Consider the following 10,423-nt stretch of genomic DNA (forward strand, 5'->3'; position numbering starts at 1 on the left):
CTCCAATATAAAATAAGTATTAATAAAAAAAGAGCACATGCCCAAAAAAGAAAGTACTGGCTTTGGGAATTTTGTTAATTTTTCTAACGCTGAAAAAAAGTTCAGTTTCTTTGACCAATTTATGTCAAATTGATTGTAATTAAGGTAAATTTATGTAATTTAGACAAGCTAGCCTTGTGGCCCTCTTTAATGAGCTGTTGCAACATCACTGTATTATGTGCACATTGCTCTGCAATGGGTAAGCAAATCAGCAAAGCTGATCCTGGTGTAAGATGCAATGAGCTCAACACCTGGTTTTAGATGGCTGGAGATTTGCAACATCCTTGGCATAATCTGTTAAACGTGTAAGTGGTACCACTAGAAGATCTTTATGTACTGAAATGCTAAAACCAAATCAACAACAGAAAACCACTTACTGTTCGATGGCACCTAACTTAAAATTATGTACGAATTTGGAATGTATTCACCACCAGCTCTGACTGAAGAAGTTACTTGGATGAGTGAGGAAACGTATTCTACAACAAATTTGTGTCCACATGAACTGATTCAACTTTGTGGATCTTTTTATACTGTTGTCGGTAACCTTATAGGACAGTGGAAGGCCACAAATTCCAACAGATTAAATGCTGTTACAGACAGACAGACAGACAGATAGATAGATTCAACTTTATTGTCATTGCTCAGTACAGGTACAAGGCAACGAAATGCAGTTAGCATCTACCAGAAGTGCAAATAGTAGCATTGTGCAAAAAAACAGAGAATAATAGTAAACATATATATCTATGATTAATATATAATTATAACTATAGCTATTTACATATATGGCATTATGTCTATGTACATAGTACTACATACATAATAATAACAGTAATAATAATACGCACATGAATAAAAATAGGATTAGTTAGGTATGTATTATAAAAACAGTATAATAAAGATGTGTAAAGATGTGTACAGATGCAAAAGGAGCAACTCTCATATTCTTTTGATAGGTTTGGTAAGTTTATAGTCAGGTGTTCCATGAAAATTTTGACAATAAGGTAGGCACAAGTAGGGTGTAAATTGACAGCCGCCTCATACTGCACACTATTTTGAGGATTGGTTCGCAATATACAGTATTTAAAAGTAGAGAATCCTCTTTTTCTTATTGGCTGCTGCAAAATCTTAGTTCTTTCTACCCATAGACTGGCTGCTTACAGCCTAAAAGAATTATATAGAAGTATTACCTGTAGAAATTTATTTATCTGAATATATGCTGTGCTAAGCTTAAACTGGGTCACACAGTACGCTAAATGTAGCTGATATCGGAAGCCACATAAATAAGGCCCTACCTAATTCACGGATATTACTGTATAAGACTTTTCTGTGGTGTAGTGTGCTAATAATGTTTGATGAATGTGTTTACGTACTGAGTGTATTTTGTCCCTTTGGGGATTCCATAGTCAAAGTAAAAGTGTGCTTTTCTACACACATGATCATCTCTGTGTAGTCTGTGCTGTGCCTCAAAAGAACAAGCCAGTAAAGTATTTTGCTCTAGATAGTTTGTCTATGTACAGTTTATTTCTTACTTTATGAACACAGAGAACTCTAAAGATGCTCGGTTACTAAGCAATCAGTTCGACAAAATGTCCAAGATGTCGAAGTCTAAAGCAGATAAAAACAAGACTCGGGTAACTGAGTTTGGAAAACTCCCAACAGATTATGTGGTTGCAGAGGGGAGTTGTGTGAAAACAAGGACAAAAATGTTCGTCTTTCATTTATTAAAGTAGGCCGTGCTGTGTATTGTAGCTTCCATTGATTCTATCATTCAATTTATGAGTGTTATTTACAAGGTCCATGAAATTAAGCACATTTTCCCGTGAATTTAGTTGGGCTGTACATATAAACAATGAGCAGCTACATGTAAAGCAGAGAGTGTACCTATTCTAGCACCTCGAGCCGGGTTCGTTGAAGTGGCTGTAGGGGTCCTCACTGGAGAGAGGTGCTAGGCAGGTCCAACAGAAGTGCTGTTTACAGAAGGAGCAGGTCATTTTGTTACAGCCTTCTTCCTTCTGGAGAGCAAAGAGGAAAAAAATACAAGATCATATCACTTTTCAGTTATGCTAGTGGAGAAACACAATAATTTTAATATAAAATAAAAAACATGAGTAGATACAAAATACAGCTTTTAAATGATCATTCCATCTTTTGAAGATTTAGTTTTATATAAAACCTAAACCCCCCTAAAACCCTTATAACATGTTGTCCCACTCTTGGCAGTAACAAGCAATCAAACATTTGTGATCACCTGCAAACAGTCTTCAATGTCCTGTGGAGGGGCGCCCAGGTGGCACAGCGGGATATTCCACTAGCACACCAGCGCAGAGATTCTGAACTCCTCAGTTCGAAACTCTGGCTGGGTGCCATCTAGTGAGCATAACTGGCAGTGCCTGCAGCAGACACGTTTCTGCTAGGGCGGGATGCCCGGACTATGTGGGTGTAAGGACCCTGATTAGCAGATAGAGAGGCGCCTATGCAGAACGCATGGGTGAAAAAGGGTTCCGCTAAGGGCTGTGCATGGGTCGGAGGAGGCGTGAGCAGCAATATACCCACCTCGACTGCAATCAGGGATCCCCCAGCAGTGGAAGACAAACTGACTACGCTACTACGACTATGCTTCACTGCTGTGGAGGAATTTCGGCCCACTCATATTTGCAGAATTGTTATTATTTGGCTACATTGGTTTTCAAGCATGAGAAGTCTTGCCACGGCATATCAACGAAATTCAAGTCAGGACTTTGAATCATGCTGCACAACCCAGCTGCTCTTGTGCTTGTACTAATGGAGAGACATTCTTCTTCAGGATCTTCTGATATTCCTGATTCCATCAATTATTACAAGCTATACAGTTCATGTGGAAGCAAAACAGCCCCAGACCATCACACTACCACCATGTATGACTGTTGATGTGTTGTTCTTATAGGGGTCTTATGGTGCAGGCTTTATGCCAGATGTAATGGGACACATGTCTTCCACCATTGACTCATCAGTCCAAAGAATATTATCCCAAATGTCCCGGGGATCATCAAGATGTTTTTGGCAAATGTGAGACAATCCACTGTGTTAACTAACTGGGATAATGGAGTCCTGCAGTTTTTATCGTCTGGGATCTTTTGTGATCTCCTGGATGAATTGTAAATGCGTTCTTGGTAAAAACTTTTGGTAGGACGGCCACTCTAGGGAAGGACGGCCACTCTAGGGAAGGACGGCCACTCTAGGGAAGGTTCACCACTAGGGCTGAAACGATTCCTCGAGAAACTCGAGGAACTCTTTTCGCATCGAGGCATCGTTTAATCCATACAACTATATACAGCTCACGGTGTTTCGCACGGACTTTTACTTTTGCACAACACGTTCACGCTGTGGGCAGGTGACGTGAAGAAGCCGAGGGCTGCATCCCAAATCTCATACTTAAACCGGGTACTTTTGCGTACAGTTCGATTTGGACTACGTATTTGGACACGTTTGCCGCTCTTCCGTACTGTTCAGTATGAAAGTGCGATTTAGGACGCAGCAGATTTGATAGCGCGGACTGCAAAATAGGGAGAGAGAGAGAAAATAGCGAGGGGTGAACAGAGGAGACTGGACAGAGAAAACCACAGAAAGTTTGAGATCATTTTAAGCTGAAAAAAACGAAAACTCAGTACAACATCCACACCATCAGAGCGTCTTGTTGATACGCTGACTTAAGACACAATCCTGACAGAACCTCCTACAAAAGCCACAAAGCCTCCCAACAAAACATTGAAGCTTTATGTTATGCGTGAGCTGTAGCTGAAACTTTTAGTTTTGAAAGTTGCAAAATTAGAGGCGATGTTTATGTATTATTGTTTATTATTATTTATGCCTTAGTTTTAGGTTGCCTGTATACATTTAAAAAGTAATTTAATTTATTTTTGATGTATTTGTTTTTGCATTTCAAAAATGTTCTCTTTAAACTGTCCTGTATGCAAGGAATAAAAATGTGCAGTGTGTTTTAAGAGATCTGTCTTATTTTATCTTATATGTACTGTATTTATTTTTGCTCTTTATTAAAGCAAAAGTATTTCTTATCCGATTACTCGATTAATCGCTGGAATAATCGATAGAATTCCCGATTACAAAAATAATCGATAGCTGCAGCCTTATTCGCCACTGTCAAATTTTCTCCAGTTGTGGATAATCACTCACACTGTGGTTTGCTGGAGTCCCGGAGCTTTGCAATGGCTTTGTAAATTTTTCCAGACTGGTAGATTTTAGTGACAATGACCATGCTGCTTTTTGAGACATTCTAGCCAGCTTCATATTGCCAGGCAGGTTCTACTTAAGCCATGTTTAGATTCAACAGCTCTGGCAGTAATTATGCCCTGGTTTGTGCCGCCAAACTGCCAACCAAACTGTCAATTGAGTTTGGTTAACTGGTTAATTACTTTTCACATAGGGCCAGATAGGGCTAAACAGCAAAAATAAAACAAAAAGACAAAATAAATAATACAGATCAGATCAAACGAGTACATTATTGGAGTAGAGGATAACACACTCCACACACTCACACAGAAAAGAAAAGGGAACGTCGAAAAACTTAGACAGCCATGCGCTTACCCTACAGGAACATCAGCAACACGCACCCAGCGAAACACACAACCACAAAGAAAAGTAGGAAACATTAAAAAAGAAAAGAAAAGAAGTAAAAACTGACACAGCCCCCATTCAGTGTGGATTCATATGTGGGGCTCCAGTCAATAGAGTGCAATCATGCCACCTCTAGAGGTAGCTTGTAGGTCTTCAAGAAACACGTGGCAGGAATACACACTCAATATGGTGTTAATTTATTTATTTAAGGGCAACACTCACAAATTCCCTTACTTGCATACACCAAGGGACAATTAGAGTAGTTAATTTACCATAGTAATGTGGGAGAAAATCGGACTACCCAAAGGAACCCTCCATAAACACAAGAAGAACATCTTAAACTTTACACTAGCAGTGTCTGAGAATGTCACCATGCTGTGCTTTGGCTTACATAACTTTATATAACCACCTTTTTTGAGTTCTAGAGGGTTATCAGTGGCCACTGACCTGGATGTTACTGCCACAGTATGGGCATTTTTTGGAGTTCTCATCCAGCCACTTTCTGCTGTTGTATTCGTCCATGGCAATTTTCTCCTCCTCCTCCGCTTTTAGATCATCTTCAAGCTCTTCTGGAAAACAAAACCAAAAACAAACACATTAGCTTCTTGTTTTAGAGAACAAAAATGGTAGTTAAATGAGTAAGCTTATTTATTTATTAGGATTTTAACATCATGCTTTACACATTTTGGTTACATTCATCACAGAAACGGTAGTTACTCGTTACACAAGATTCATCAGTTCACAAGTTTAATGTCAAAAATGGACAATTGTGTATCTCCAATTAACCTGACTGCAAGTCTTTGCACTATGGGAGAAAACCAGAGCTCATGGAGGAAACCCACGCAGACACTGGGAGAACATGCAAACTCCACACAGAAAGGACCCAGACCGCCCCACCTGGGGATCGAACCCAGGACCTTCTTGCTGTGAGGCAACAGTGCTTCCCACTGAGTCACCGTGCCGCCCTCATGAGCAGATGAAAGAGAAAAAAAATTGTTGTATAAAATGCATTTCTGTTTAAAACAATAAAGCAATTTTGATCATATGGCAATGCAAGAAGATACAAACCAAGCAAAAGGATAAAAGCGTTCATGAAACTTTATTGTTCCAGAAATCAAATCAAATCAAATCAAAGGGCGCAGTAAGGGTTATTAAAAAGTAACACTGCCACAGCATGCAAATAAATGACTGAAAAACTTGAGATTGATATCAACAAACTAGTTGCCATGACAGAAATTAAATGTAAAAAAAATGTACAACCCCCAATTCCACAAAGGCTGGGACACTTTCTAAAAAAGCAATGAAAAGTTCAAACTGTAATTTGTTAAATCACTTGAACTTTTATTTAACTGAAAAAGTATAAAGAAAACATTTTTAGTGTTTTCACAAACAAAAAAACAATAGAATACAATACAAAAGGTTCTGGAAGGTTCCACAAGTAATTTAGATGTTTCACCATCTACAATTATGATGTGAAAATTATGATAATGAAAAGATTTAGGGAGTCAGAGAAAATTTTGATGCGTAAAGGCAAAGGGTAGAAACCGCTGCTGAATGTGCGTGACTATCCAGCCTTGGGGCGGTACTTTTATCAGACATATCATGGTACCCCACTTGGCCTCTGGAGTACTTTGGAAAATCATCAAGAAATGTAACCTGAAACTGTATTGTGCAAGAAGGAATATATTACTTATGGGAAGGAATGCCTGCAAGTTCTTTGGGCCAGAGGTCATCTGAGATAGTGGAAAACATGTTCTGTGGTCAGACAAGTTCATCTTTCAGCTTGTTTTTTGGGGGAAAGACGGATGTCGGATTCTACACCCCAGTGATAAAAAAGACCATTATAGATGAACTTTCGAGTATACAGTTAGTGTTACAGTGCATCGGTTACTTCCTCATACCATTTTTATCAACTGAAAAGGACCCCTACTTGTTTGGGTGGTGGACCAATCTCAGCACTGCAACGACATGGTAATGACATGGTAGTGTGTGTTGTACCTGTATCAGATGCAGCAGTGTTGTTGGGATTTTTAAACACCACAGTGTCAATGTCTGGGAAGAAAACAGTGCTCCAACCAAAATTATAAAGCCAACTGCATTTAGTGATCAGAAAAGGTCCACTGATGTAAGACTAGAGGAACATTAGCACACCAGGGTATGCGTTTCTAGTAATTCCTACATCACTGCTGCACCTTACACACCCGTACGGGAACACCACACCCTGCCATGATAATACCATGTAAGTGTCAATGCAGTTTTGAGAATGATCCACTACCCAAACATCTGTGAACTGTAAAAAAAAGTTCATATGTATGGTGGGTATTAATTACAAAGTAAATCAATGAATGTATGGATCATACGTCTATAAAGAAGAACTACTTAATAAAGTGCTCGCTGAGTGTATAATCCTAATTTTAAAGGCATTTCTGATAGATTAGAGCATTATTCTTTCCAGTATTGGTTTCCTTAGCCATGACATGAGGCTTAATTTTTCTGGTGATAGTGGTAGATCTTGGAAAGTTAAGTGTTGGAAGTCTCGGGATGTAGAGAGCTGTCGTGAATAACGGTACCTACAAAGCCTAGACAGACTTTCACCAATACTGTTTATATCGTTACAACATGTCAATCCAAGTCACTTACTGACAGTACGAGGGCAGTGTGAGAGACCGTGGTAGGTGCGCTTGCACAGTGTGCAGAAGGCGTAGCGGCAGGATGGACACAGGCCCATGCTGTCATCTGGCTCTTGCATCACAGCCATGCCACACATGGCCCGTGGGCAGTACACAACATCCGCCATCAGGTTCAGACTGAACTGCAGCAGCAAGCGGTCATAGCGTGCAAACTCGTCCTCCCCAACCAGCAGCTTTACCTACAAGTGAATCACTCTTACACCTAAACATTTCCGACTGCTATCAAGCGTTTTTTTACTAAATGGGCACAAATTCTTACTAACTCACTCCAAACTCTTGGTCACTCTAACGACTGGTTTTCATACTACATACTGGTTTTCATTTTACATACTACTGGCCATCTTATGTACTGTACTCAACATGTATCTGTGGTGTATTTTAACTTCCAGGAATTTGAGATTTTACTTAAATTCTATGTAAGAAATCTAGTCATGTCTACAACTACGACATACCTGTGAGGGAGTAGCCACAGAGGTACATTCTGGCTCAGGGCAATTAAGGTACTGGACGTTGCCATCATGAATCTGAATCTCAAAGTACTCCTTCAGACAGGCTTTACAGTAAACGTGCTCACATTCTTTAAAGAGCATGCAGCTGGAGCCCAGCTTTTCAGTGAAGCAGATACCGCAGCAGAAGGGTTTCCCATCAAAAACCTTTTGCCGCTGCGCCTCGTCAAAGTCCAGCAACAGACGAAGCAGGTCAGCGTCAGCTTCCACCTCCATAACGGCACGAGGGTCCAGTTCTGGCTGTTTCCTCTTCTCCACCCCGGCGGTTTCTGCTTGTTTCGATGCTCCCTCACTCATGCTGCGGTCAAGCTGTGGATGTTTTCTGCTATTGCTGGGGATCTTCAGAGGAGATTGCAGGCCCAGAAAGTACACAGCTTCTTCTTTGAGAAACTGAATCCAGGTGAAAAGCACCACACTGCCCTGGTTCTCCAGCCAAAGCTCATCTAGTCGCTTGCATAGAGCTGTTAGCTGATAAATGGAATGAGAATAAAATGCTTTATGAATACTGAATAGAAAACTTAAGTAGACTCCATATTGATGCAAAAAAGCTTCCGTTTAGGATTGCAATGCATAATACTCCCTTGTTCATGATTTAAATGATAAGAAGCCATTTAAACGTATAGTTGAAAAGGTCGGGCTAAAGCTGCAGTGAACTCTCTATGTCTGTAAACAGGTCTGGCACATGCAAACTGAAGGTGGGTAAGGGCCTTTTTTTTCCCTGAATTTTTTTCCAATCTAGTTATATCCAACTACCCTGATTGCATTACGCCGCCCCTCTACTGATGCTAACCTACACTCCTGACTAAGGAAAGCTTGCATCTTTCCACCTGCACGAGGCGAGTTCATATGTGAATCAGCTTTGTGTATGGAGAGATATGTGCAGGCGCCATCAATCAACCAGCAGAGGTCGTAATTGCAGCAGTCATGAGGAATCCCCTTCGGTACTCTCAAGTCAATTATTGTTCCTTTAGGTGCCCAGCCTGCTGTATAGCAAAGCTGAGATTCGAAACAAGGCGTTCGAGATGTCAGCTCTGATGTGCTAGCGTGTTTTACCGCTGCCTCACCTGAGCGCACGGGTGGGTAAGGGTCTTGTGTGTGTGTCCACTTTTGTACTTTATCTTTTTTAATGACATCATGACCTATTTTGCTGGTTATAGGTATTTACATAAGACGTGACTAGTTGTGTTATAAGGGGAAAGAAGGGGGTGGCCAAGGCCCCCAATAGATTGGCGTCCTATCCGGGGTGTATTACTGCATTGCGCCCAGTGACTCTGGGAAACCGGACACACCTTAAGCCTGACCTGGATAAAGCTGTGGTATAACATGAGTGAATGAAGGTATGAATAAATAAAGGGGCAATACTGTTTAGTCAAAAAGTCAAAGTGTTTTCAGGGGGCAGATACACTATATGACCAAAAAAATTTAAACACTTGACCATGAGCTTGTTGGAGATCTCAATTAAAAAAGAAATGCTATTAAAATAGAATAGCTGGAATCAAAGTTGGATCATATATGTTTCATATATGTTTCTTTATATAAATAAGTTATTACACATGTTATCAGTTGTTTTGGCTGAAACACATTAATTCAATATTTAGAAAGGGTGTTCCAATACTTTCGCCCATATAGTGTGCTTTGTAGATGCACCATGTACAGGGAACACAGTCACGCCTTTACTACCTCTTCTAGGAACCTAGGGGCAAAGATCAAATTCATGTACACAGGACCAGCTGGTGGTGCAGCAACCACTCTACCAGTCAGCCACTGCATAAGAAAACAGCACTATGCTTGCTCTCCCATACTCTATATAAAAGAGAATCCTCCTCACCTGTTGTCTGGACAGCCATTTGGAGCTCAGGGTAAAAACTGGTGCTGATGTGGAAGGGTAATCTGCAGGGAGCTCAAAGCTTAAAACCAGGGGAGGCAAAAATGACACGTCATACTCCATGCGTTTTTCCCCTGGTAATGCAAATAAATACAAGGTCACACAGAGAAACTAGTGGTCAGAACACTAGAATGAATCTAAAGCAGCCTCACCATCAACCAGCAGCTTGAAGTCCTTGGGAAGCTCAAGACACAGATGGATTTCACCTTCCTGGCCTGATTCGGCCCGATGAAACTCTTCTGTATCATAAATACTCACTAGAGCCAGCAGTTCATCATCTTGGGCTTCCCGGTCCTCCATTGAGGATCACTGACCATTCCTGAGTGAACAAAAGACTGTCAGTGATACAATGAACACTAAACTGTATGTTGACGGGTATACAGATCTTGGGTATTATCATCATCATTTACATTTTTCATAACAGCTGTGTATGTCACAGTCAGGGAAATATTCAATGTTATGCTGGTGGTAGTTACTCATAGTACTCGGGTTAAGTGCAGCAGTTATGATCAGGCATAAAGACATAAGTGACCTTGATACGAGCCAAGCAGGTTGAAATATCTCCAAATGAGCAAGACGTGTAAAGGCCCTCAAGTGGTGCAGAAGTCTATTCCACAAGCCCACAACGAGACACAGATTTAAATTTCAGCGGTGCTACTGGCTACACAGAAATTATTGGCTTTGTCTGGGGG

The 10,423-nt window shown here is 40.6% G+C and overlaps 1 protein-coding gene across 2 annotated transcripts; it reads right to left on the reverse strand.

Annotated features, from left to right (window-relative positions):
* Window positions 1–715: 715 nt before the first annotated feature.
* LOC134330438 (E3 ubiquitin-protein ligase RNF14-like) lies at window positions 716–10,040 on the reverse strand. 2 transcript variants are annotated; one of them, XM_063011576.1, is made up of 6 exons: window positions 9,884–10,040; window positions 9,675–9,805; window positions 7,793–8,314; window positions 7,291–7,519; window positions 5,098–5,216; window positions 716–2,051 (listed from the first exon to the last, which is right to left on the reverse strand). In XM_063011576.1, the coding sequence occupies exons 1-6, from the start codon at window positions 10,029–10,031 to the stop codon at window positions 1,926–1,928; spliced, it is 1,275 nt and encodes a 424-aa protein (XP_062867646.1). In that variant the 5' UTR covers window positions 10,032–10,040; the 3' UTR covers window positions 716–1,925. The 2 variants fall into 2 exon arrangements, with proteins under 2 accessions (XP_062867646.1, XP_062867645.1); XM_063011575.1 differs by having other exon boundaries at window positions 5,098–5,219.
* Window positions 10,041–10,423: the final 383 nt, after the last annotated feature.

This window comes from Trichomycterus rosablanca, chromosome 16 (assembly GCF_030014385.1).
Source record: "Trichomycterus rosablanca isolate fTriRos1 chromosome 16, fTriRos1.hap1, whole genome shotgun sequence".
Taxonomy (NCBI): domain Eukaryota; kingdom Metazoa; phylum Chordata; class Actinopteri; order Siluriformes; family Trichomycteridae; genus Trichomycterus; species Trichomycterus rosablanca.

Coding starts and splice junctions, on each gene's coding strand:
- LOC134330438 (XM_063011575.1), bottom strand. CDS start 10,031: ATGGAGGACCGGGAAGCCCAAGATGATGAACTGCTGGCTCTAGTGAGT. Junction 7,520..7,792: donor CTGTGGCTACTCCCTCACAG/GTATGTCGTAGT, acceptor ATTCACTTGTAG/GTAAAGCTGCTGGTTGGGGA. Junction 2,052..5,097: donor ACTGTGGCAGTAACATCCAG/GTCAGTGGCCAC, acceptor TTTGCTCTCCAG/AAGGAAGAAGGCTGTAACAA.